Genomic DNA, 27568 nt, shown 5'->3' on the forward strand with positions numbered 1-27568 from the left:
ATAAAGTCATTAATACGATCTTAGAATAAGCTAATTTGATATGATTAAAAGAATATAAAGTCTTTCAGCTTAGAAGCCTTATTTGTAACTTCATCTAAAAAGTTTTCCAAAACTTGTATTTTACCTTTATGAATAAAATAAAATTTGATAAAATTTTATTGATTAGCACACAGAGAAGGGTGCATAAGTAAAAAGCAGCAGAAAAATATCTGATTTTTAGCTACTAGTTAGTTTGACTAACAATAGAGTCTCATATACGAATATGAATGGTGGAAGAAAGATGAGGGATAACAAACTTGATATGTATGTGTGAAAATGATCTCAAAATTGTAGTTAGCTGGAAACAGAGTATGAGTCAGCAGGGTGATGTCCATGGAAAGAAGCCATAAGAATCCCAGGAAGTGAACGTTCTGGTTTGCCCCCTCGCCTCGCCCAAACTGACAGCTGTCACTCAAGCCCCTGCCCTGCCCAGCTCCCTCCCGCCCAGGTCGGGCAAGGCCACCCCGGCAGGCGGTCTGCCTGAGCCCCCTGCCCTCCCGCCGCCTTGGCTTGCGGATGCCCTCCTGGGTTTGGTGGGAGCGCAGCGGGCGAGAGAGGAGCCAGAGCGCCTGGAGGGGCTTCCTGCCAGCCGGGCTGCGGGGATGGAGGCCACGGCCAGCGCTGCGCTGCTTCCCTCCCGAGCCGAGACGGTGCCCCGTCTCCCAAAGACTGCGGAGGCCCCCACCGAGGAGGGCCGCAGGGGAGCCCTGGAGGCGGGCAGGCGAACTGGTTGTCCGGGGATCTGCGCGGGAGAAGCGCCTGGGCGGAGAGGCGAGCTGCCCCGGGGCTCAAGCTCAGCACCACCTCGCCAGACGCAGACAGGCAGGGCGGAGTGGGCGGCGGCGGGGAAGCCCTTCTTGGGGGGAGCGGATCGACCCCGCAGGGCTCCAGCTGGGAGCTCCGGGGAGCCTCCCGCGTTTCTCTCCCTTCCAGGTTGCGACCCGTCGGGGTGGGGAGAAACAGCGCCGGCTGCGCGCTTGCCTGCCGGCGCTTTGGGGAGGGGAGGAGCAGCGGCTGCGCCAGGTTGCACCTCTCGGAAGGGGGGGGGAGAGGGAGGGGGAGGGAGGGGGAGTCAGTCTTCTCTAGGGGGTGTCAAATCCCCCCCCCCTTTTTTTGCCTGCCTCCGGTGCTTTTAACACAGTTGCAGATTTGAACTCTCCCACCTTCCCCTCCCCACGATCTCAGAGGACGCCCGGCTTCCTTTATTCCCCCCCATAGGTCGCTCCCCGCATCTTTCTCCGACCGGGCACTCCGAGGGCGGCGGTCCTTCTGTTTGGCAGCTGCCCGCTGACAGCTCAGTGGGAGGGCAGCCAAAAGGCCCCGACCCCCTTCGGCCACTTTGCCGACTGTTTGTTGGGCTGATGCCCAGGGACTTCCAGACCCCCCCCCCCAGCCCAATCTTCTGCTTGTGTGGAAGTTGTAGGGGGGAGCTGTTGGTGGAGGCTCGGCCCTTCTTCTCTCACCCCCAACGAGAGGCAGCAATCTCTGGGGAAGTGGGGGGGGGGGTTTCCATCTGCCTTGGAGTCGGTATAAAAGACGAGCCCTCTCCAGACCCAGGTGGGCCGAAATCTTCCTTTTCTCCAGGTTCAGGTAGACCCGATTCCTCCCCTTCCAGACGTTCCCCGCCTCCACTCCCTTTGGGGGCTCAGGAAAGTCTCACCTGACTGATCAGGGACTCTTGCGGCTCCTCCTCAGAACCAGCAGAGGATGGAACCGTCAGGTGAGTGAATTTAGGAGAAGAGGCTGCAGCACGGGATCACGTGGCCTTGGTTTTATGGTACCAGGGGGGTCTCAAAAAGGAGCAGGAAGCGCCAAATCCCTCATTCAACACACACACACACACAAACACACACACCTCCATTCCCACGTCTGGTGGGTCAGGCAAGGCCATTCAGGCAACCCTCCCCACCCCTTCCCAGAGGCTGTGAGGGTCCTCTGGGAGAGGAAGCACCCCCCCCCATCGCTTGGAAGACCAGGAATAAGACGAGGCCAGGAGACTGGTGGGACTCCCCTCTCCATGAGGGTCCCTGCCCGTCCCCCCAAAGAAGAGAGGATGGAAGCCTCCTGGTCTTCTCCTTCCAAAATTGTCATACGGGGAGACCAAGCTGCCCTTCCCCCTCCTCCACAGCACTCCCGCCTCCCCCTCCATTATTTACAGATCTTTCTTCAGGCCCTTTGCGGCGTTTCTGGCACTTTGGTGAGATTATTAAAAGAAAGAATGTTTTCCTACTCGCGAATTGTGGGGAAATGGAGAAAATGTAGGGGGGTGGCAGTTGACTGGGGGGCGGAGCATGGCGTGTCCTCCGTGGGTGAGAGGTTGAAGGGATGCGTCCTGCAGGTGAAGGTGGCGTCCAATGGCTCCTCTCCAAAGGGGGGCGAGAGGTTTTGGCAGTGCGGGGGCCATGATTGCAAGGCCGGCGGGGGTCGCGTGTTGGTGGTCGTGGCTGGTTCCGGCTACCTCCGGGTGCAAGGGAGCCAGGCAGGCGAGGGGCTGGAGTGACAGCTGAATGTTTGGGCAAGGAGGGAAGGGAGCAGGGAGGCGCAGCTGCCTGGAGCGTCCCGACTCCCGGGGCTAAGCAGGGATGCGGAGGGTCTCCTCTGGATGGGCGACCAGGGCGAGCGCTGCGGAAAAGCCAGCCGGCAGGGAAGCCTGTTTCCCCCAAAGAAAAGCCTCCCCTTCGCTTCCCCACCAACCCTCCTCAAAATCCCGGCTCCTCCTTTCCCCGCAGTTCCCAAACTCCCCCCTATTAGGAGAGCTCCTCCAGCCCCTGCCAGTCCAGCCTCGCTGCCTCGCCCTTCCCACAGGGGGCGCTCTTCCTCCCCATTGGTCCCACTGGGGCTCCCTCTGCCGACCCTCTTCTTTTTTCTCTAGTTTCTCTCCTTCCTTTCCTTTATTGCTTTCCCTTTCTGGGCCCTCGTGCTCTCGGCCTGAGCCCCCCTCCCCGCCCCCCTCCCGCTGCCTTGGCCCCGCAGAAGCCCCCCCCCCCCTGGCTGAGAGCCTCTCTGGGAAGCCAGGAGGGGGGAGCGCAGCGGGCGAGGAAGCAGCAGCGGGCGCCTCCGTCGCCTTCCTCCCAGCCCAGCTGCGGGGCCGGAGGGCTAAGCGGGCGGCTCTGCGCTTCTTCCCTCCCGGGCCTGTCGGAGCTCAGACTCTGCGGGAGCCCCGCCGAAGAGACTGCACGGGAGACCGGGGCGGGGAGTGGGGCAGCGCGGATCCGAGAGCGGGAGAATCACCCCGGGAGTGCTGGAGGTCTCCGGGGGGCTGGAGCCGAGGAGGAGGGCGGCGGAGAAAGGGTTCTCCGGGGTGGCAGATCCACCAGCGCTGGGCTCCGGGAAAGCTCGAGGATTTTGCTTCGCAGTTCGCCCTTCCCCGAGGTTGCAGCCCCATGGCCTGGGGAGAATTGTATCAGGGGGAAGAATCAGCTGTCTGGGGGGTCCTTAACACCCAATAAGGAGAGGAGAGGGGATGAAGGATCTGGTAGAAAACCCTCTTTCCCAAGGGAGGGGCAGCTGCCGGGAAAGGGATGCTGATGGGGTCTCTAAGCGAGGGAGCCTTCAGGGACGCCCCCCCCCCCCTGGTGTGGAGGGTTCTGATGAAGATTATCCTACAACTCTTGGAGCATGGATCCTGCCGCTTCCATTTTACATCCCCCCCCCCTCTCTCACACACAAACATCTAAACTTTCAGTCCCTGTCAGAAGGAATAAAATTGCTCAGATTATTTTCCATAAACTTCCTGGTTCTTGGGAGTTGCTGAATATTAAATTCCTCTGAATGACTTTCACAGAGTTCTCTTTAGCTGGATTTATTGGGATGAATAGGGAGATGCAATAAGTCCAGTCCTTCAACCACTTCCCATTGGAAAACAAATACAAATATTATTCTTTTTGACTCCTGAATACTCTCAGAGTATAAATATTCATAGACTGGAATAGATCAGCCAATGGGGACTCTTTGGATAGCTGAAACATAGCATTTGTTTATGTGGGGCCATAGGAGGCAGCTTGGAATCTGGGCGTGGCTGAGACTTGCTGAACTATATATAAGAGTTTGTTTGGCCTCTAATGAGAGCCTCTGTACAATATATTAGCCTCTCTATCTGTCTCTGCTGCAATGACTTCCTTCTATGAATATTGCTTCGGTGTTCCTTGTATGCTGAACGGTATTGTGTATATTCTTATATGCAAAGAGAAGTTAATGAATCCTGCTGAATCAGTTACCTGTGTGTCCTTTCTGGTTTTGATTGCTGCAACAAACTCTGACACATACTATTTAAGTGGGAACAATTACTGCCTTCTTTCATATAAAAGGAACGTTTACAATTCTTTAAATATTCTAATGGATTATGTCTCATGTTTTTACATTTATTCTGGCTGTAAGCTGCTCCTTTGTGTTCAGCTCTGGCCTCAGAAGGATAATGTAGCACTTGGGGATGAAGATGCAGCCCAGCAGACCAGCACTGGAGGCCAGGATGGAGAAGACCTGAACAGCCACCATGTATTTCCCTTTGGTGCTCAGGTAGGTGGGCACAAAAGTCACCCAGACACTGCAGAAGACCAGCATGCTGAAGGTGATCAGCTTGGCTTCATTGAAGGCCCCAGGCAGATTCCTGGCCAGGAAAGCCACCGTGAAGCAGATGGCAGCCAGGAAGCCCATGTAGCTGAGGGTGACGTAGAACATGACAACGGCCCCTTCGTTGCATTGCAGGATGATCTCTCCAGGCTGGGAGTGGAGGTCAGAGTCAGGGAAGGGGGGAGAAACTCCCAGCCAGATGGAGCAGATGATAATTTGGACAGCAGAAGAAGAAAGGATGATGGAGTTGGCCAAGCTCTTTCCCAGCCATCTCTTCACTCGGTTTCCTGGTTTTGTGGCCAGGAAAGCCAGCACCACCGTGATGGTTTTGGCCAAGAGAGAAGAAACAGCAACTGAGAAGATGATGCTGAAAACCGTTTGTCGGAGAAGGCAGGTGGCTTTCCTTGGTTGACCAATGAAGAGAGAAGGAGACAAGAAGCAAAGCAGGAGGGAGACCAGGAGGATGTAGGATAGGTCCCGATTGTTGGCTTTGACAATGGGAGTTTCTCGGTATTTTATGAAGATGATTAAAACAAGGTCTGTGATTAAGAACAAGAATAGGGCAAAAGAGACCAGGATGATGCCCAGATGTTCTTCATAAGACAGGAAAGTTATAACTTTGGGGATACATTGGACTCTGTCCACATTTGGATATTTATCATCCGGACACTTGGTGCATTTTTCTGCATCTGAGAAACCAAATATCATTTTTCGTTAATATTCTCTCCTTTTATTTTTCATTAAAAATAGCATAAGAAGGATGTAATTTTTTTAAAGTAGTAATTTTAATTTTTAAAGGATATAAGGTATATGAAATTGAGGAAATTCCTAGGGTGCTAATTATTTCTGGTTTAATGTAATTCATGGGAAACTACATTATTAGAGGCATTTTTCCACATCTGAGAAACCAAAAAGCAACTTTCTTTAATATTCTGTCCTTTTATCTTACAACAAATACCTTATTTGGACAGCAGCTGATACCATGGGCATTTTCCAAGAAGTATTTATTAATGATTTTATTACAAAGAGCGTTTAAAAAAAATAGATAGGTATATGAAGTTGAGGGAAATTATAGGATGTTAATTTTGAGAATCTTCATAGGAACCTATACTGGACTTGGAGGATACCTAGAGTAACCTGTAACATCTGGAAGCAACCTGGAATTAAGGAGAAACTTCCTAACAGTGAGAACAATTAACCAGTGGAACAGCTGGCCTCCAGAAGTTGTGGGTGCTTCAACATTGGAGGTTTTTAAGAAGAGACTGGACAGTCACTTGTCTGAAATTGTATAGGTTCTCCTGCTTGAGCAGGGGGTGGACTAAAAGTTCTGCAAGGTCCCTTAAAGCTCTCTTCTGATTGATTGATTGATCTACATGACTGGCAGAATATTTGTGCAATGAGTTCCCCCCTAACTATCCACATCACCACATTATGGACCAGTGACACCTTTTCAGTGATCCTCAAGGGGAGGATCCAATATACAGTGAATTGCAAGGTCTTTCAGAAGGTGGACCTAAAACAATTCATCAAGTTTCAAAGAACTCAGATCTTCCTAGAAAGGTGAACTTAGCAGCACATATCCAGACTAGAAAGCAGGAGAGATGTTTCCTCTGCTGTTATTAAAGCTTTCCCAGTCTGCCACCCCCTCCTCCCATCTCCTCCCAGCCCCTCCTTCAAAGACTTTTTGATTTACTTCCTTTTAGATAAGAAATTGTGCATGTTAAAAATTAAAAAAGGTGAGCTTGTGTCTTTTAACTTGCACTTTCATGAAAATGTTCTGGATGGATCCATTTCCACAAAGCCTCCCATTTTCCTCAGTGTGACCCACCTTCCTGAGTGGAGAAGGTCCCCTCCGGACAAGGAACGCAGTCATAGCAGCAAACTGGCTCTCCTTCTCGAGCCCTCTTGACAAAACCAGGATGACAATTTTCTGCACAGTTGGATTGAGGCAGGGACTGAGCAGAAAAACCAGGAATGCCAAAGAAAATGTGTTAGTAGTCAACATTCATGAAAATAGAGATAGACACTGACATTAGCCAAATAGCCTCTGGTCTTCATGCAAGTAAATATGAAATATCTGACTACTTCTAAGAAGATACAGGAAGTATAACTAACTACTGGCAGATTCTTCATGCAGTTTCTCTCTTTGCATTTAACATTACAATAACGTACTATTCTACTTAATAAAGTCAGCAGAGATGGAATTGAAAAAAGATTTACATATGATGATATATTCATATTAAAACTGAGAATAAAATTTATTGTAAAAGATTTAGAAAACTTTTATTTCATTAGTTTTTTCAATAAACAATAAAACTGTGACGAAGAAGGAAGCCTCTGACCAGTAAGATCTTGAAAGGGTTCCATAAAACATGGCAAAGCCCCTCCACTTAGGTCCCGTCTGTTGAAGAACTACAATCAGATAACACCAACTGGCATGGAAGGACAACCACCCTGGAGACTATAGGCTTTGCCCACTTGAAATGTGACCTCAGGCTTTGGGAAACAGAGAAAGAACACCAACATTTCTCCCACCTTATTGAGCAACTGTAGCACTGAAAGAGCATCTTGTCTCATAGAAAGTCTCTGTCTTTCAAAATACGCCAGAATCACTTTGATGGCATTCTCCTTGGGGAGAACCAACCACATTTTAATGCCCAGATCTCCTGTTGTCTCTCCATTTTGGTCCAAGTACAGTTTAAAGTGGGAAATATTCCAAAATTCATTCTTCTCCAGAAAGGGATGAAACTGGAACAAGAACATCCAGGAATTTGAAAAGCAGAAAACTTTGTTTCTTTCCCACTGTTAGGGTTCTAAATACCATGCAGAAATAAATCATTGTCCAAGGCAAAACATCCTTAAAGGTGCAATTTATTCCGCAGGCATGTTAGCACGGCTATGGAAAATTCCAACTCTGAATTACATCCTGTAAGTTCACCCAGTTGAAAGTTCATGATCTCTCCCCACACCCACAAATCCATCACATGTTCCAATCATCATCTTCCACGCTGGCATGTACACCCATCTTCTTCCGGCCAGGTGTCGAGATGCGAAGACAAAAGATGACCTTGGCTTCTACAAAAGAATGTCAACAATCCATTCCACAATCCTACTCCTTTCTATTCCCCCCTCCCAACTACTACACTAATGAAACAGCATAGAAAATTATAAGAAAGTATGGCAGGCCAAAGATCCTAAAAAGAATATAACTACAGGCCTGACACCCACATTGACTCTTTCTTCTACAGTTGCCTAATCTCCAAATATGGTTAAATAGGATACAAATACTGCCATTATCTTCATAAGTGAATGAGAAAGCTTAAGAAAAAATTATCAAAAAATAGAGAAAATATAATTGACACAATTGGTCAATTATAGGGAACATTCCAGAGCAGATAACAAATAAAATGAACACAGAGAAAAAAGATGATCCATAAACTCTTTGAAAACAACAGGTTGATTCCTAGAAAGCATGGGTTGATCAAGAAGAAAGTTGGCAGGCTAATCTTCTCCCTGGTCATCCTCAATTTTTCTATGTTGTCATTAATATGGTTATTAATACGATCTTAGAGTAAGCTAATTTTATGTGATTTAAAGAATGCAAAAATCTTTCAACTAAGAAGCCTTATTTGAAACTTCATTTAAACGATTATTGCTGTATTATATTTAATTGGGGAGACAATATGCATGTCTTTGTCTGTTTTTAATGTTTTATCTAGTTTTATTTTGTCTTTGTAATAGTTTTATTTTCCAAAACTTGTATTTTATCTTTTTCATTAAAATAAAATTTAAAAAGAGGAATATCAAGTTTCCAGAAACAATATTTATGATTAGCACACAGAGAAGTAAAAAGCAGTAGAAAAATATGTCATTTTTAGCAACTAGGACTTGACTAACAATAGTGTCTTATATGAGAACATTGATGATGGACTGGATGATGAGGGATAATAAACTTGATATGTATGTTTGTTAAAACGATCTCAAAATTGTAGTTAAATGGAAACAGAATCTGAGTCAGCCGGGAGATGTTAATGGAAAGAAGGCAAATGCAGCCGTAAGAATCTCAGGAAGTGAATGTTCTGGTTTGGGGAGACCCCAACTCAAGGACCAGGTCCCCTTGCAGGCATCACACGTGGAAGAGAATTTGCACAAAATCTACGTGAACTTCAGGGAAGGACAAGGAAGCCAAGGAAGAGTTGAAAGGAGCTGCTCTTAGCCTTGAGGAAAGACCACAAGGAGAAGAGCTGAAGATCAGGAGGAGTCTGGGAGCCCCTTTTCCAACTGACACAATCTCTCGGTTGGAGAAGGGAAGATACAGCCAGTGGTGGGATTCAGCCGGTCTGGGACAGTTCGGGTGAACTGGTAGTAAAGATTCTGCCTGGCCACACCCTGCCCCACCACTACTTGCCTCGCAGGCCTTGGCTGGGGCCTTAGAGTCATAGCTGCAGCTGCTCTTTGGCTCCCTTGCCTCGACCACGTGGCCACGCAGCCCAGCCTGTGTGCCTGACTTTGCCGTGGCTTCTTGCTCGACTTGGCCTGCTCCCGAATGCCCACCTCAGGCTGCTCCCGACCACTCCAGCAGCGGCCATTCTTCACCTTTTTACTCTTTCCTGTCCTTTCTCTTATCCTTTTTCCTTCCCTTCCCATTCTCTCCGTTTTTCATCCTTTTCTTCTTTCCCATTTCCTTTCCTTTCAACCCCTCCCCCTTCCTTCCTTCCTTCCTTCCTTCCTTCCTTCCTTCCTTCCTTCCTTCCTTCCTTCCTTCCTTCCTTGAGGTCTGAGGGAGAGTCAGGGGACCCCTTTCCTCCTTGACCCCCTCCCCAACATCTGCTCTGATGGCAATTATGGATAAAAGTCCTTTGGAAGCTGGGGCTACCCCCTCCCCATTGCAGAAACTCCTCTTGCTGCAGAATTGGGATCTTTCAGATCTTCTTCTCCTGGTCCCCCTCCTCCCCCCCTGCACAGTCTCAGTTGCTGCTTGGAGGGGGAGAGATTTCTAATTTTTCATGGCTGAGAGGAAAAGGGGAAGGGTGAACAGGCCCTCCAAGGCTGCTCACCCCTTTGCGTTTCTGCAACCAAATTCTACCCCCAAACAGAGGACCCCCCCACTCAAATACTGCAGGGAAGGTCAGGCTGGGCCCATAACTGGGCAGCGTGTTGGGGGAGAGGCTGCAGCAGCTCCATGGTGACTGGAGAGAGGGAGGAAAGTTCAGCCAGGTCCAACCGGGGGGGGGGGATATTGACCAGCTCAGCCAACAGATTTCAATCGTCCCTCCTGGCTCACCCGAGCCACTCCAATTTCCCCCCTGGCCAGAGGTGCCTCCGGCTAAAAGCCCCCTCAGTGGACACCCCACGCACACGCCCCCCAACACGGAGTTCAGAATGATGCTTTTCCCAAAGAAGTTCTGGGGAACGCAACTCCCTCCCCTCCGCTGCCCCTTCCAGAGCCCAGAAAACTCCCAGGCAGCGCAGAGCCGCCTTGCTCTCAGGAGTGGGGGAGAGAATGGATGGGAGGAAAGAAAAACTTGGGGAAGAGGGATGGAGATCCAGAGGAAAAGGGGAGAGGCCCTCGCCCCATTTCAGCCTCCTCCCAGGCTGTGCACAAGGTTGAAAACTTCTGATTCCTCACTCTCACTCTCTTTTTCTTTTTTCTTCCCCCCCCTCTCTTTCGCTCTTACTGTCTCTTCCCCCCCTCTCTCTATCACACACAAACACACACACACACACTTTTATCCCTGCAATTCCTCTTCTCTGCCTGCTCCAGAGAGAGAACCTTGCCTGTGTAGAAGAGGCACCAATCGAAGCGCGTCCCAGCAAGTTAATCAGCCGGGCTTTCCTGGGATGTGAGCGATGCTGCTGGGCGCTTGGAAAGGACTTCGGCCACCGGCCCACCACTAAAATCAAACAATGAGGCGAGGCGCAGAGCTGGTTGGAAGAGTATGTGTATGTGTGTGTGTGTGTGTGTGCGTGCGAAATGGGCGGTTTCATCCAAAGGAGTTTTTGTTTCAGGTGGATCTCCTAGCTTTGGAGGAGGAAAGGAAAGGTAGAAAGAGAGAGAAAGAAAAGGAAAAAGAAAGAAAAGGAAAAGAAAGGAAAGGAGAGAGAGAAAGAAAGAGTGACTTATGGAAGGAAGGGAAAGAAAGAGAGGGAGGGAGGAGGAAGTGAATGAGATATAGTTGGATGGATGGGTCAATAGATACATGAAGGGAGGGAGGGAGGGAGGGAAAGAGAGAAAATGAAAGGAAGATAGGACACAAACCATGGCTTCAGAAGACTCTTTCAAACAGCCCATTTTTCGAAAAAACAAGCCCGTTTTCTGTCAAAAAAAATTGCATGCATAGCCTTATGGAGGCTTATAGAGTGCTGCTGTGGGTTAGGGGGGGGGCAAAAATAGTCCATTTTTTGCTCATTACTAACCTCCCCAGCCCCCAGGAGCTCTCTGAAAGCCTCCATAAGGGTATTCATGGCCATTTTGGTGAAGGGGTGGGGCTTCAGGAGGCAAAAAATGCTGTATTCGATGTATAAGACGCACCCAGATTTTCAGCCTCTTTTTTGAGGGAAAAGGTGCGTCTTATATTCCGAAAAATACGGTAACTGTTGTGCTGTTGTTGCTATAGCCCCACCTAGTGGCTGGGGGCAGAAAAGCCTCACTATAAAGTCTGAAGCCAGACTCCATTTTCTGTCAGCCTTTGGAGAAGACGGAAGCAGCCATTGTGACCAAGACCCCTGGTCCTCCGGAGACAGCCTCCCTCCCTCACATGGAGCATTGCTGGGGAGGTTACAGCTGCTTCTTTGCTGGCTGTTAGTTAATGCTGCCTATCTCATATTTACATTTGATTTCCACTATTTGCATCTCTTCAGTTTCACCTGCCCTCTTCTCCCAATAAAGCATCCAGATCCACGCCAGGATCCCTTTCATTGGAGGAGAATAGGGGGGCTTAGCTGCCTGTCCAGCTGCACACAGACCCACGTGCAATGAGGACGGAAGAAAGGTGGAATTCCACCAGGCTCATCACAAACCCACAAATACAGGAATTGATTTTAAAAGGAATACAGCATTTTCCAATTAGCAGTGCTAAATATAGAAATGCCATGGTATCTACTGTTTGGAACCATTAATTCCCTGAATAATTAAATTGGCCAGATCTGTTGAGATGGTTCCCCTCCTTCTCTTCTGGATTCCTCCTCCAAAGGATCTAAGATTAATGGATCCATATCGGGTCCCCCATACCTGCCATGGCTGCAGCCTTGGAGACCCCAAGATCTTTTCATCCTCCTTCCTTCTCCTCCTCGATCTGGAGGAATATGCAGCATTCAGGACCTGGGCCAGAGTCTTTGTGATACTGTAAGGTTGGTAGTTATTTGGGGCCCTTTTTCTGTCCCTTTTCTCCTGGGTCTCCAGTGGGGCTTTCTGCGTGCATCTTCTGCGGCCTTTGACAGAAAATACATTCTTTGAAAGAGAACAATGAAAATAATGATCCTGAAACTTTATTTCCACAAAGAAATAGGGTTTAAAGGCAGAATCTTTTGGCCTTTCTTTTACCAGATAACCAAAGTTCCAAATACTATGGATGTATCTGAGAAGTCTGCGCTTGTTCATTTCGTACTCTACAAAATTTGTGAGGATCCAGACTTTCCCCTCAATGTGTCCTGGAAGACGCATAAGTGTTAAATGGAAAGGAAGAATTCTGTCCCAAATGTTTTCAAGTTCTATGAAGTGAACAAAGACGTTGACTTGTCTCCACTTAGAGAGGGAATCCCTGAGGTATGCAGTATATCCAGTTGTTGAGAACAGTTGTGATATAACCACACAAATTCCACTCCTGACAAGCATAGGAGTAAAAGTCCTCATGAAATTCTCTGCCTTTTCTGTGTCTGAAGCAAAGAGGCCAATCAGGGTCCATCTGAAGTGGAGGAGCAGGTGGACAATTGCTGGGTACTGGATCCCTTCTTTGGGGAGCATCCGGTAGAAAAGGGGGAATCGACTTTTATCACTCAGAGCCTCTGAAGCTGTTTTTTGATTGATCTGGAAAACCAATTGAAAGGATTAGAGCCATGATGGGGAAACTGTGGCATGCAGATAGTCCTCTCCTGGCACTCCAGCCGCCCCAGCCCAGCTCCACTAGCATCCACATGCAGGCTCACCTCCTGCCAGCCCAGCTGGTTTTCGGGCCTTTGTGGATGGCCAGGGCAGGGGACGCGTGAGTATGCAGGGGGGGGCGCTCACATTGTGCAGGAAACTCTGGCGGGCTGGAAGTGAGTGTGAATGGCCTGTCTCTCCCCCCCCTCCCCCAGTGCTTCCTGGCTCAGTTGGAGGCTTCCTTCACCCTTCAAACAGTTGCAGGGTTTTGGGGGGGGGGGGGTTGCTTCCAGGTTGGTGCAGGAAGCTTTCCAGGGCCAAAATGGGGCGTGGAAAGTGCAGGGTTTCCCCCCCTGTTATTCCCGAATTGTGAGCTGTTAGGAAAGTATCCCCTCCTTGTGGGTTGCTAACAGTGGTGGGTTTCAAAAATTTTTAGAACCTCTTCTGTAGGTGTGGCTTGCTTTGTAGGCGTGGCTTGCCAGCCATGTGACCAGGTGGAAGGGGCTTGGCAGTTCATGTATGGGTGGGAGTGGCTTGGCAGTCATGTGACCGGGAGGGAGTGGCCAAGACGATGTCAGCATTCCCAGTCAAGATAGAGGTATAAATTACACAGAAAAGAAAGATGCATCCATACATCTGAATTTAACTTCAAAGCAGTGGAAACAACTTAAATTCATTAAATAATAATGTTTGTTAGGGCTATGCACTGTTTTTGAATATATAGGAATGTAAAGCCCACAGCATCTACTTGGTACTTTTTAAAGCAGCAGCACCTTTTTCCTGGATTCATGAAATATCTCCTTTAAAAAGTACCAAGTAGATGCTGTGGGCTTTACATTCCTATATATTCAAAAACAGTGCATAGCCCTAACAAACATTATTATTATAATATCAGGCATCATTTAGAGTAGTTTGTAACAAAACATGGGCAATAAACACGAAGTTGATTCACCACCACCACCCCTATTTTAGCTTGTTTCTGTCTTATCTAATATTTTCCTGAAATTCTTCCATAATCCAGACTACTAAAAAGATTTCTACATAATTAGCCTTTTAAAATAAGCTTGATGTCAAAGAGATTTCCTACTTATTAATATGAACAGATTCTGATCTGTTGCTTAAAAAAATAAGCTCATACCACAATCTACAGGAAAATGCAGTCTGTAAGTATACTTTCTTTTGTGCTACTACTAACACCACTACACATAAGCACCATACAAAAGGCTGGTAAGATTATTTGCAGAACAGTGTGCTCTCTCACACTTGCCTTTGTTGTTTAAACCACTTTGTAGAGTATAATATACAATATACTGTGTATGTAGAGGGGAAACTACTTGGATTGACCACCCTCTTAAGATCTTGGGCTTGGAATTATGTGCACCAGAAACAATACCTATTTGTTTCAGAGTATTTTCAGATTACCAGGCTGTCATGTGCTGAACTACCTGTTCTTTGTTTTCGGTACACAAACATAAAGTACAATCGGTGCAACTGTAAACTCTTTATACTGTATATAATCTCTGAAAAACGTAAAAGAGAGAAAACATAGGACTCCCCAGTCTGTCCCAACCGCATTTCAGCTTCTGCAATTTCCCTCCACCCTCAAAATCCAGGGCCAATAAGTTATATTCCAATCTTACACAACAGAAACAACACCCCCCCAAACACACACACTCACACACACACACAAACTCACTGTTTCCATTTCTGAAGGATTTATCAGCACCTGTCCCTGCATAAAGAGGCTCAAGGAAAGATGATCAATTTCTTATTGGACTTGGAAGTCCTCAGAAGTAGCAAAAGTTCCCACTGCTTTCCAGTGTCTCAAAAGCCCACCATAAAGGTGAGAGTCCATCCTTCTGCTTCTCAGTGCAGAAATCCCCAATATGTTCCAGTAGATTTTAAAAGCATCACTTGGAAGCAGAAACAGCCAATGTGGACCTTCGAGAGTAGTCACTGCTATTTAAAGTTTCTTTAGTGCTGTGAGCTATACAATTTAAAGTTTCAGCACACTGCTATCAAGCAATTTAAGCAGGAATATACCTCTGAGTAAACAGGTATTTTGCTTATGGCATTTGTACTTTACTGCAACAAGCAAGCACTCGCCCTCTAAATAAGTTAGACAGTCATAATATTAAAGCTTGATAAGTGTTCTTAACAAGAAATTCACAATGGTAGCATCACACATACATTCCAAAAATAGTTACGATATTTGCACAACCACCTGCTTTGCAGTTCTTGTCTTCTTAACTGATGGGAGACTGAAACCAATAAATTATCCCCAATAAAAAAGAATAGTATGTTGGAGTACTGAAAAACTCAGCCAAATGGGAAAATGCAAAGAAAAAATATTGGACTTCCTGCTAAGAAGTAACAATTTATATATAGTATGCACAATTCCTTTAGTTAAATTATTGCTGAACAATTTATAATAGTTGCATCACAATATTATTCCATTTGCCACTACTACCCTACTTCCTAGATGTTCACTATTCTTTCTCCCCCCCCCCAAAAAAAAAAATTAAGGGCATGTGAAATAATTTTGATGAAAGTTGCATGATATGAAACTTTTCTCCTTTGAAATGTTTGGTTTTAATTCTCCAATGAATCCAAAGGAATGTTTCACTCTTCCTTGTTACACAGCATTTGTTTTAGCTTTCCATAGCTCTCCCCCAAACCAACCAAGGAAGATAAAACCATAGAAATCTAATACTGTTGTGCAGGGCTTTGCACTAAATTATCTGTATAGTAAGCCAAACATAGTTTAAGATTATAATTAGCCAACCTGTTTCACCTATTAACATGCAAATACATTTTTCTTGTTTAGAGACTGCATGAGAGATTTCCCAGTCTTTGCAAAATATCACATTAAATCCACATAACTACTCAAGTTAGTTTTCAGTATGCGCAAGGAAGGAGCAGGCACTATCTTTCAACACTTAGAAGTTCAACAATAAGCTTTTATTCTTACATCAAGTTGAGCTGACTTGCCCTTTCCAGAGCTAAGGTGTATTGTTTTACCTAAGCAAACAGGAATGCTTTATAAGGTGAATTATTATTCCATCAACACAGCATACCATACTACATTCCTCTCCGCCAAGGGTTGCGAACTTATCTTTGCTTTCAATCAAGTGCAGATTTTCCTCTCCCCCCCCCCAACTTTTAAAAAAATAATAATTACTTCCTCACTTAAGCCTCAAGATTTGGAGGCATTCAGGATAAATCTTCCCAGTTTCCACAACTCACAGAAAACTGAACCTTACTTAGGAATAAACCCAGATGGTTTCGGGTCTTGTACTTTTCAAGTAAGGTGCAACCACACAACTCTATGCATATTTATCCAGCATAACTATTCAGAGACTCTTCTCCCCTAAAAGTTCAGCCAGGCTTGCCATTCCCAGTCAAAGCACCGCAAAGGCAAAGAGACTGTTCTCCTCGCACTCATGAGGGCAGCTGGTCACCGCCTCCATAAGACCCATCATCCCCAGAGCTCCCCTAAGTGAAGCACTGACCTCTTAGCCAGGTAAGTTTGTTTGTTTTAAAGGAAGGGGGCACTATGAGGGGGAGGAACAGCAGAGCCACTTACCTCCCCCCCTGTTGAACTTTGCTAAACGGTGTGCCTCACTCTGCCTTTTGCCCCTTGGCGACAAAAAAAAAGCAGGAAGGAGAGCGGGTGCTTACCTGGAGAGAGCCACATCGCTTGGGGCCACGCAGGTCTGACCGTCCATTTCTCTTTAAGACAGCTGGTAAACTCCAGGTCGAAGTCCGGCAGAGGCAGGAATGCAAAAACGACTCCTACTACTCCCTTGCAAGGGGAGCGAAGGAACTGCCTGGGTCTCTGATCCCGATTCACCTGTCTGGAGTCGCTGAAAACTTTAGACGCTGGTGGCGGTGCTGGTTTCCCACATCTTCGGCATCCCTGAAAGGCGACTCCACATTCTCCCTTTCCTTCTCCCCTCCTCCCTTCAAAAGCTGTGAGGTGCTTTCTTAGCACCGGTTGCCAAGCTGGCATGGCCCCATGCGCTTGCCTCCTCCTCCTTCCTCCTCCTCCTCACTCCCCAAAGACTCTTCTCCTCCTTCCCAGCTAAGTGGGAGCCGGGCACAAGGGTTGGGAGGCTGCTTTTGAAACCACACCTTGGAAAACTTCACTGGGAAGGGAGGCACGGAACTAGTCGGGGGAGGACATCCTGGAACTTGCCTAGGAGGCTCACCGCTCTGCGTAACCTATCTCCTGCTGCCCCGTGCTTTGCTGGCGGCAAGGCCTCCTATTCCTAAGCAAGCTCGGGGAGGTCCTAGGAGACCGGCCACGCTGTGCAAGCTACCCTCCGTGAGCGGTGACGAAATGGGCAGGGAGAGCGAGCAAGGGGGCCGGGGCAGACATTCTGGTACTGTCCCACAGGACGAAGGGGTTCTAAAACGTACGGTAGATTTCAGGAACCTATTCTACCATACCGATTAGAACTTGGAACAACCCACCCCTGGTTGCAAACAGCTATTTCCAGTAGAGTAAAAAGGACAAAGCAAGTGGGGAAAATAGTTTCCTTTGCTATATTTCCAGTCTGAATTAGACCATGGCAGGCTCCCTACGGAAGAGCTCTTTTAAGGATCATTATGTATGCATAGTAAAGCAACTAACTTACCTCTGTTCTTAAATGCTAAAGCTGTTGCACATAAAAAACAGAGGAGCTCTGATCAACTACCAGAGCCATCATTTTGACAGTTTTGCTGTACTGTAGTCTGTCTCCATGAAATGCAAGCATGGAATAAACTGATCCTGGTTTGTTCTCAGACTTTTCAGTGGCCACAAACTACTAGCAAAAGTGGCAAGGAATGTTTCCCTTTTTGCATTGGGGCATCCAAGAAGGGACAGGAAAGACCACGAAAAAGAAGGAAAGAGGGGAACAGAACAAGGCAGCAAAAAGAATGAAAGAGGGGAAGGAAGAATGAAGAGGAAAGGAAAAAAAGGGAAGGAAGGAGATTATGATGAGAGAGAGTGAGGGTGTGAAGTAAATCCTGCCTTAGCACTTGATCACCAACAGCCCTGCTGCCTTTTACCATCTCCTTGTCCCATCCTCCTGACCTCTCCCCTGGTCTCCCATCCTATCATTGAGGATGCTTTGGTTACAAAGCTAGGTCTCATAAGGAGAGGGAATGGGCCTCCCTCTTATCCACCTACTTTGACCTCCTGCACACACCATGGGCAACCAAGGAGAGTGAGCACATCAGCAGTGGGAGCTGGCCGTGCCCACCATGGCCTCCAAAGTCAACCACAATGGGGCCCTCATTGAAATTGTATTTGACACCCCTGCACTAACAGATGACCTGAGTGCTGCATGTGTTGCTCTCAAACTTACAACGTATGAGTCAATGTTAGAAAAATTATCAGCATGCATTCAACAGCAAAAATCACATTAATCAAAAGCATGCCAAATGCAAACGTTTACCTTTCAATAAAAAGATGTATGTATCATTGAATGTGCTGTTATTATGGGTTTTTTTTTCAGAGAAAAGACGTTAATCATGTATGAGTTGTTTTTCTAAACTAAAACCTCATTATTCAGGTTAAATTGCCGTGCAATTTAAGTGGGTTTTGGGTTGCGGTTTGGACACCCAGTCGCTAAAATTTTTGCCATCACTGGATTAGAGCATACACAGAGTGTAACCTAATTCAGCTTTTGTTAAATTGCTGTTGAGAGAAGCTCCATTGTAACCTAAGGTGCCAACTACATAGATAAAACTTCTAGGCAAATTCCCAAGCTTAGCCTAGCAAAGTAACTTCATATGAAAAGTAAAATGTGGTTTCTGCCAAGTAGCCTTGCTTGTAACCTAAAATGTGTGTTCAACATTCCCTAACAAAGATCTGAGTTATATGCCAGAAAATGGATTTCTTTTCCCTTCTAAAGTCTATTGTTTTAAGAGCACTGAGAAAAATCATGAAATCCGTGTGATATCAATTCATGTTTCCATAGCAATGACATTCTGTGCAAGCTGTGTGTGCTGTAAGATTTTTGGAAACGTTTTTGGCACATGCCTGTTTTTCTCTCTGCCTGCTCTGTTAAGGTGGGAGACAAAAAGGTCATCCAGTCTTTTGCTTTCTGCAGAAATAAAAGCTGATAATCCATAGCTTCGTCTTCAGAGTTTCACTGGACTTATCAGATTCTGAGCTGCATTCAAAAACCTTGCACAATGAAGAATGCTGTGTTATATTTGGGGTTAGATCAAGTCCAAAATATTAGATTTTAATAAATCGAATCTTGTTTTCATGAAAGCATTAGAATAATTTGTTAATTAGACATTGTTTAAAATATTAAAGACAGAATATTAGCAAGATTGTATCATAAAAGTGGAAAATAATAAATAAATTAAAAAACTATAAACAATGTAAGTCATATTACTGTATCTCACCCCTACAATTTATTGCAATTAGATTAACATGTGCAAATGCCAACTGAAGTATTCTATTCCAATAAAGGGCCCACAATAATTTTTGAGGATTGCTGCATATCAGTGGTAAGTTTCAAATTTTTTTAGAACCTATTCTGTAGGTGTGGCATGTTTTGTGGGAGTGGCTCAGTGGTCATGCGACTGGGTGGGTGTGGCCAACTCGGAAAATGTGGTGAAACTCACTTAACAACGCTCTTCCTTAGCAACTAAAATTTTGTGCTCAATTGTGGTCATAAGTTCTCCTTCCTTCCTTCCTTCCTTCCTTCCTTCCTTCCTTCCTTCCTTCCTTCCTTCCCTCCCTCCCTCCCTCCCTCCCTCCCTCCCTCCTGTTTCCTTCTTTCTCTTTCTTTCTCTTTCTCTCTCTTTCTCTTTCTGTCTCTCTCTGTCTCTTTCTCTGTGTAGCTCTTTGTCTCTCTCTCCCTCCCTCCCTCTCTGTCTCTCTATGTCATTCTCTCGCTGTGTCTGTCTGTCTGTCTGTCTGTCTCTCTCTCTCTCTCTCTCTCTCTCTCTCTCTCTCTCTCTCTGTATCTCTCTGTCTCTCTCCCCTCCCTTCTTCTCTCTCTGTCACTGTGTGTATGTATGTGTTTGTGTCTGTCTGTCTGTCTGTCTCTCACTCATTCACTCACTTAATCACTCTCTCTCTGTGTGTATCTCTTTCTGTGTATCTCTCTCTGTCTGTCTCTCTCTCATTCATTCACACACACACACAGACACACACACATACTGTGGTCACCTTTTTGAGTGTTCCTATCACATTTGAAACACACAACAACTGGCCTGCATTTATAGTTTTTTGCAGCATTTTGCAGTCATGGCATCAAAATATATGGTTAAAAGTACCTGGCAGCACCATTTTTCCCTGGGAGGCTCCACAGAACATCCCAAGACCGATGCCACCACATCTGCCCTCTTCGGGGAGAAGCTCTCTTCGGCAGGTCCTCTTCAGAAGGACGAGGCTCCCCTGGTCCCCCTCCTGTTCTTCATCTTCCTGCCCCCATGTATTGGCTCCGGAGTCATCGCAGGCAGCACAGTCTCTTGCCAGTTCCCTGCCATTGTTCCCACTCTCTTCCCGCCTGGTTCCTCTTTTTATGCGCTTCCTGAAAGGTAGCTGCTAGTGGCCCAAAAGACGCCATGGAAAACATAGGCAACTGCACACCCCGCACAATTACACCCCCAGAGTCTCTTGGAGGGAAGCCTCTGCACAAGCCTGGGTGAGTGAGAACAAGTTCCCACTGTTACGAAGGCTCCGGGAGGAGGAACGGAATCTTCGCTGTGGGACAGTAAAGCCCTATCCGCCAGAGGCAGCAGGACCAAAGCCCCTCCCCCAACTGGTCCTTCCTCCCTCTGAGGGTGAGGGACCTGGCTGCCCCACTGCCCCTGGAGCGTCATCCCGGAGCCTTCGTAATGGCGAAAACCTGTTCTCACTTTCCTGGGCTTGTGCAGAGGCTTCCCTCCAAGACTCTCTGGGGCTGTAATTGTGTGGGTGTGCGCACGCGCCTATGTTTTCCATGGCATGAGGCCGTGGCTATCTTTTGTGCCACTAGCGGCTACCTTTCAGGAAGCGCATAAAAAGAGGAACCAGGAGGGGAGAGAGTGTGAACAAAGCCCCTGGCCTGAACTGCAGGACCAATGGCAGGGAGCTGTTGAGGCTCTGCGCTGCCGGCGATGACTCCGTAGCCCATCTGCGGGGGCAGGAAGATGAGGAATGGGAGGGGGACTAGGGGGGGGGGCTCATCCTTCTGAAGAAGACCTGCCAAAGAGGGCCTGTTCCCGAAGAGGACAGATGTGGTGGCATCCATCTTGGGATGTTCTGCGGAGTCCCCCAAGGAAAAATGCCGCTGCCAGGTACTTTTCAGTGGGAATGGCTTTTTAAACAGGCGTCTGTCAAAGAGAAGAGGACAGCGCATGCCACGTGGGCTTGTCCAACAGCCGAAGAAGGAACAGGAGGTGAGGAATCATTGCACAAGCCCACGGCCTTCGCTGCTCTCTCCTCTGACAGCCGCCTCGTTTCCAATGAAGGGAGAAGGGAATCCATGCAATTTCCTGCCTCTGCATGGATTCCCCACTACCTTCATTGGAAAAGAGGCGGCTATCAAAGAGCAGAGGACAGTGCATGCCACGTGGGCTTGTCCAACAGCTGAAGAAGGAACAAGAGGCGAGGACTCCAGTACGGGGCCTCTGGAAGAACGGATACGAGAAGGCATGCTAAATATCACCAACTGGTATGACCGTATTGGTCAGTACCGGGTGAAACCCAGCCCTGCTGCATATTTTAATCCTTCAATAGCCCAGATTCTTTGTGGAGGAATCTTTTTAACTTCTTCTCTAGTTGTACAAGAAACAGGGAGACCTCAGTTCCTAATACAATTTGTCACTAGTGCAATCCAAGGTTGGTCCTTAATTGAAGTTTTGTCTGTTCTAACAGCCACCACAAAATCTGTCAGTTTCCATATATTAAATGCCAATATCCACATTTTCTGATTTTACAGTGTAAATCAACATGTTCCAATAGGTATTTAGCATGCTAAGCATATGTAACTATAACAGAACTTATAACAAAATAAAAGGGTTGGAAAGGACCTTTGAGGTCTTCTAGTCCAACCCCCTGCTCTAACAGGAGACCTTATACCAGGGGTCCTCAAACCTGGCCCACCAAAGCCATTAATCCAGCCCACGTGGGATCACAAGGCTGCCCCATCCAAATCACTCTGCCCATCCGCTGGCCTCCACCCACCGGTTGAGTGCAGGCCTTACCTTCGCAAGCCCCATGGACTGAAACTCCAAAGTAAGACCAAAGCTTTTGGCTGGCAGAGTGCTTCTTTTTAACCAGGCGGCTATCAGAAGAAGGCAGCGCATGCCCGTGGGCTTGTGCAGCAGCCGAAGATCGCCTGGTTAAAGATCGCCTGGCTAAAAAGAAGGACAAGGCTCCTCTGGTCCGGAGCCCATCCACGGGGGGAGGAATCCCCCTTGCGTTCCTCGTCTTCCCGGATGGGCTGGAAGTGGGACAGAAAAGGTTGTTCTCCAGTCCCAGGTTTCAGCTTCCTGGCTTCAGTATCTCTTTCCAGCTTCTTTTGTTGAGCCTGCAATTAAGGTTCTTTTTATGTCTTAGGAAAGATTGCCTGGTTAAAAAGGAGGAGGAGGCTTTGCTGGTCCGGAGCCCATCCAGGAAGACGAGGAACATGAGGGGGATCTCTCCCCCCCTCCAGATGGGCACTGGACCAGTGGAGCCTCCTCCTTCCAATTGGGGGGATCCATGCAGAGGATTTCTCCCCACCCCCAATTGGAAATGAGGTGGCTGTCAAAGCAAGGCAGCGCCCCCCGCAGAAGAAGGAATAGGAGGAGAGTTCGCACCAGCTGCCGGTGGGGCCAGGGCAACCCTCCACCCACCCACCCGCCAAGCGGTGGCTGGGTGGGTGCCGGGCTAGCCCCGCTGTCCTGGCCAAGTGGTGCCCGCAGCTGCCGCTTACCTTGAAGGTGACATCATGGAACTCACTGCTGAGGGACGGGCAGCTGGCCAGTGCCCCCCTCCCCATTGGCTGCTCCCTCCTGGGCTGTGTCCGTGCCCCTACCCGGCCCGCCTGCTGAGGAGGAGGAGGAGGCAGGGGGCATTGCTGAGCAGTGGGCAGGATGGAGGTGGGTGCAGCGCTGCTGCCCTTGCCCTTGGGGCTCTTCTTAAGGGACATGCTGGCTGGTGTTGCTTCAGGGTGCCCTGGCCGTTGGCTCCTCCATGCGCAGCCCCTTTCCCCCCCAAAAAAGACCGTTTTCTTTTAAAAAAACGCCTCTGCAGATGATCCTGAAAACCTGCAAGGTTGCTTTGGGAGGGGACAGATGGGCAGGATCCTCTCCCACCATCCCTAGGCACCTGCAGCCTCAGATCCTGCAGCAACTTGCACAGTAAAGACAATTAAGAACTTCTCATGCTCGTGAAAAGATTTTCTTTACTGTGCAAAGGCTTGCTTTAAAGCTGCAGGCTCTGAGGCTGCAGGTGCCCAGGGAGGGGGGCAGGGGGAAATGCTGCCCATCTGCCCCCTCCCAAAGCAACCTCGCAGGTTTTCAAGATCATCCAGAGAGGCGTTTTTTTAAAAAAAAACCTGAAAAAGACGCAAGATCGTGAGAGATGGGGGGCGGTCTTTTGGGGAGGGGGTAATCCCCAGAACCAAGTTGCCCCACCAGCACCCTGAAGAGATCTGTGCATGGTGGCTGCAAAGCACATCATGAGGGGCAGAAGTCGCCGAACCCAGCGGGGAGCCTAAGCATCCTACCCCACACATCCCTGCGACCAATTCGCTCACACAGAGAGGGACTCCTCCGGGTACCATCCGCTAAGCAATGCCAGTGGGCGGTGCCCAGGAGTAGGGCCTTCTCTGTGATGGGCCCAACCCTCTGGAACGACCTCCCCCCCGATATTAGAATCATTGCTGATCTCCGCTCCTTCTGTAAGAAACTCAAGACCCACCTGTTCCAATCATCTGGCCTGGCCCAATCACAATCACAATCACAATCATAATCATAATCATAATTTAATCCCCGACCTCCTGGCTGGTACTTTAAATTTTAAATTTTGGGGTATTTTAATTGGTTTTAATTACTAGCTAATTTCATGATCATTGTACAGACTTTGTTTAATTTGTTTTTCTGTGATTTTGTACTTCCGTTGTTTATAGTGCATTTTATTCCTGTCTGTACACTGCCCCGAGTCCCCTCAGGGAGAGGGGGCGGTTTATAAATCGAATAAATGAAAATGAAATGAATGAAAGGAGGAGGCGGAGAGCTGGACGGAGGAAAGGGGAAACTACTGCTACTGCTGGAGCTGCGTTGCCCTGCTGGGTTCGGGGACTTCTGCCCTTCGTGCCACACTTTACAGCCACTCGAGCCCTGCACTGACCTCTTTGGGAAACCTGGTTCTGGGGGGGAGGGATTCCTCCCAGCACCGCAAAGAGGTCTGTGCAGAGAACCAGGGGGGGGGGACACGGCCTGGAATGCCCCCGTGCTTTGCTGGTGGCCACACCTCCTAGGCAAGTTTGGGGAGGCCCTAGGAAGCCGGCCGTGCCACACAAGCTACCGCCCGTGAGTGACAACAGAACGGGCGGGAGAAGTGAGTGAGGGGGGCGGGGCAGGTATTCCGTGATGAACCTCTTCTAACCGGTTCAGTAGATTTCTGAAACCTCCTCTACCAAAGAGGTTAGAACCGGCAGAAACCCACCCCTGGCGCAGTGGCATGCACACTGGGCAACTCCTCTTCCAGATTGTGTCCCTGACAAAAGCACTTGGTGCTAAAAGGGTTCGCCATCAATGCCCTATTCCAAGGGTGGTTTTATCAAGGCATTATAAAATGGTACCAATACTTCACGTGATTTGGATTCTATCCTTCTGTTGATGCAGCCTAGGATTGCAATGGCTTTTTTTGGCTGCTGCCACACATTGTTGGCTCACCTTTGAGAGAGTGTCCTCTAAGATTCCAAGATCCCTCTCACAGTTCCTGCTATTGAGCCAGGTTTCACCTCATCTGTACATGTACATTTGGTTTTTCTAGCCTAAGTGTAAGACTTTACTTTTTTCTACATTCAATTTCATTTTGTTAGATAGGCTCAGGGTTCAAGTCTATCTAGATCCATCTGGATCTTGACCCTGTCTTCTGGGGTGTTGGCTATTCCTGCCAGTTTAGTGTCATCTGTAAATGTGATGAGTTCGCCCTCTATCCCTCATCCAAACCATTGATGAAGATGTTGAAGAGGACTGGGCCTAAAATGGAACCTTGGGGTCCCCCACTGCTTGTTTCCCTCAGTGTAGACGTAGTTCCATTGAGGACCACCCACCACTCACTTTTCCAGATGGAGAAAAACACACACAAACCTGTGGGACTTTGTAGGTGCCTCCTAACGTTGAGGCCTGGACGGAGATGTCCCTGGCAGCTACATCAAGAAAAGCCAGAAGGTTCTCCTTCCTTCCACAGCCATAGTTGGGGACATTGGCTTCTCCAGTGGAGAGAATGTCCAGCAAGGCATCTGAAGTGCAGAAAGTGCTGAAATAGTTGGTGTGGATGTTGTAGCCAAGTGTGAGATTGTGCAGGAGCTGAGAATTCTTGTTGATCATTTGAATGTTGAAAATAAACCGTAAACCATTTTGAAAATTATAAAAGTCCCTATTGTAAAAAAAGTGTTATTATAATGAACAGCAACAACAAATACTTTTTAATATATATATAATCCTCCAGAAGCCTACTGAGCCTTAAACCAACATTGATCCAAAACCAATGATCAATTTTACAAATATGCAAATTGGCTGAGGTATGGCAACTACAACTGGTTCAACCACTACTTTTAATAAAATTCATTATTTAGGTGATAAATCAAGGATTGAACTGAGAGAGAAAAATAATCTTGAGTCCTTCCAGCTTTTTTTCAGACCCCTTTTTGAGTCTCTTTCACAAAATCAGACAAAGGAGAAGCTATGGAAATCAAAATCATTCAGGAAATTAGACATATTCCCCAATATAGGAATAAAGAAGAATAAAAAACAGAAAGGAAGGAGAGTGTTAGAATGGAAGGAGTGCAACTCCATCACCCTGAATGACTTACCAATCACGGAAAACCAACTGAAGAGAAGGAGCCACATTGAAAAGCAACTTTGTATGCAATGTTTCACCTCCACTTAGGACTATACTGATGAGATGGTCTCCTGGCCTATAAAAGCTCTGTGGTCGTTTTCCATCCTGGTGCTCCAAACTCTGCGGGCATTTCATTCTCAGCTTCCCAGAGACTGGATGGGACACCAGCAGCATCAGAAGCAGAAGTAGGAGGTCCATAATTCATGGGGTGAATTAATCAATCTCCTTCCCATTTCCAAAGAAGAATTAGAAGAATTCCAAGGACTCTCACAAGGTGGAAAATGATTCAGTTGCTTTCCTGATTGAAACACAGAGAAACACTCAGCTTCACCTGGAAAGGAGAGAGACGGACATTCAAGAGCACAGACCATGCCTGTCCCCAAACTCCATATTTCTCTGCCCAAAGCTGAAACTTTTATCACAATTCTCCCTCTCAGGAGGGATCCCTGGATAATTCAACCAGTTCTCGGACTCAAAGATTGTTGGGAAATTCTCTGGAGGGAAATGAAAGGGAAATAATCCCCATGTGATTCATAATAACAGGTGCAGAGATGCAATTAAATCGGTCATCTAGAATTGAGAGGTTTGGGGTCTCCAGGCTTGAAACTGGCCCCAGAGAGAATACACGGCACTTGTGGCTGAAGAAAAAAAAGAAATGTGACATTTGTTGGCATTGTGGTTAAAGAGAAAAATCCCAGATGCCAGTTAATACCAGAGTATGTCACAGATCTGAAATAGCTGCCTGCTGAGTTGGAACTAAAAATTATTTAATTTGAAAGCTAATGCTCAAGGGCATCACCGGAAAAGGTCTGATGCAATAGTGCAGCCAGTCTGTTGAACAAAATCAACTTTAGTGAAAAATTAGTTACCAGAACTTTGCAGAGTTAAAAACAACAACACAGAGACAGAAACACAGAGAGAAGTTAGAAAAAAAACAAGTGAAAAGAGATGGTGAAATCAAGTCTGCCTCTCATGGAAGGAAGGAAGGAAGGAAGGAAGGAAGGAAGGAAGGAAGGAAGGAAGGAAGGAAGGAAGGAAGGAAGGAAGGAAGGAAGGATAGGGAGGGAGGGAGGGAGGAAGGAAGGAGAGGGAGGGAGGGAGGGAGGGAGGGAGGGAGGGAAGGGAAGCTCAGAATCCTTGTGTTGCAGATGAAAAAGTTGACCTACAAAATCCAATTTCCATCTTCAGAGACTGGGAATGCAGAAGCCCATATCCCATGTTCCCCTGCCACCTTTTCCATGCAGAGGCCAGCCAAGGGGGCTCTTGCAGGGATGCCAGCGAGAACTCTGCCCGGCTGAATGGGGAGCCCCTCTTGGGAGAAGGAAGCTGGAGAGCCTCATGTTTGGGAAGGGAAGCAGATCTGAAAAATCCCCCTCCAGGTTCCATCTCCTGAGTCCTGGGAAGGGGGGAGACCATATCCCATGTTGCTCAGCCACCTCTTTCCATGCATGGGGCACCCAGGGGAAAGCAAACTCCAGACTCACAGAAAAGGCCCAGGATGGCCAGGAAGGAGGAGGGGGGTCTGGGGCATTCCTGGGAAGAGGATGGGTTTATGGGTCCCAGGGTTGAATGTTGGGGGGATGTAGCCCCCGGGGTTCCTCCAGCCTTGCTTGGGCTGCATGTCTTTCCAGGAGAGGCTCCTGTGGGAGAGAAGCCATGTAGGGCTGGGTCTTCCAAGGGGGATCTGGGGTTGCCCTGGAGGAAAAGAGGAGACCCTCTGTGACTCTGAGGAAGATGGGGTTCTCCTGTGGTCCCTCCAGGCTCTCAGAGCCCCCAGCTGAGGAGACCCTCTTCATTGCAGCCTTTTCTGGGTAGGGGGCTTAAGCCCT

General features: G+C 47.7%; 1 protein-coding gene across 1 annotated transcript; it reads right to left on the reverse strand.

Annotated features, from left to right (window-relative positions):
* Nucleotides 1–4386: 4386 nt before the first annotated feature.
* LOC309392823 (vomeronasal type-2 receptor 26-like) lies at nt 4387–25937 on the reverse strand (the record flags this gene model as incomplete). Its single annotated transcript, XM_081954297.1, has 6 exons — nt 4387–5297; nt 6437–6563; nt 7144–7356; nt 11840–12634; nt 24986–25274; nt 25711–25937. The coding sequence occupies 6 exons, from the start codon at nt 25935–25937 to the stop codon at nt 4387–4389; spliced, it is 2562 nt and encodes an 853-aa protein (XP_081810423.1).
* Between the last annotated feature and the right edge of the window lie 1631 nt (nt 25938–27568).

This window comes from Natrix helvetica (genome assembly GCF_964273705.1).
Source record: "Natrix helvetica genome assembly, chromosome: 5".
In the NCBI taxonomy this organism is placed as follows: Eukaryota; Metazoa; Chordata; class Lepidosauria; order Squamata; family Natricidae; genus Natrix; species Natrix helvetica.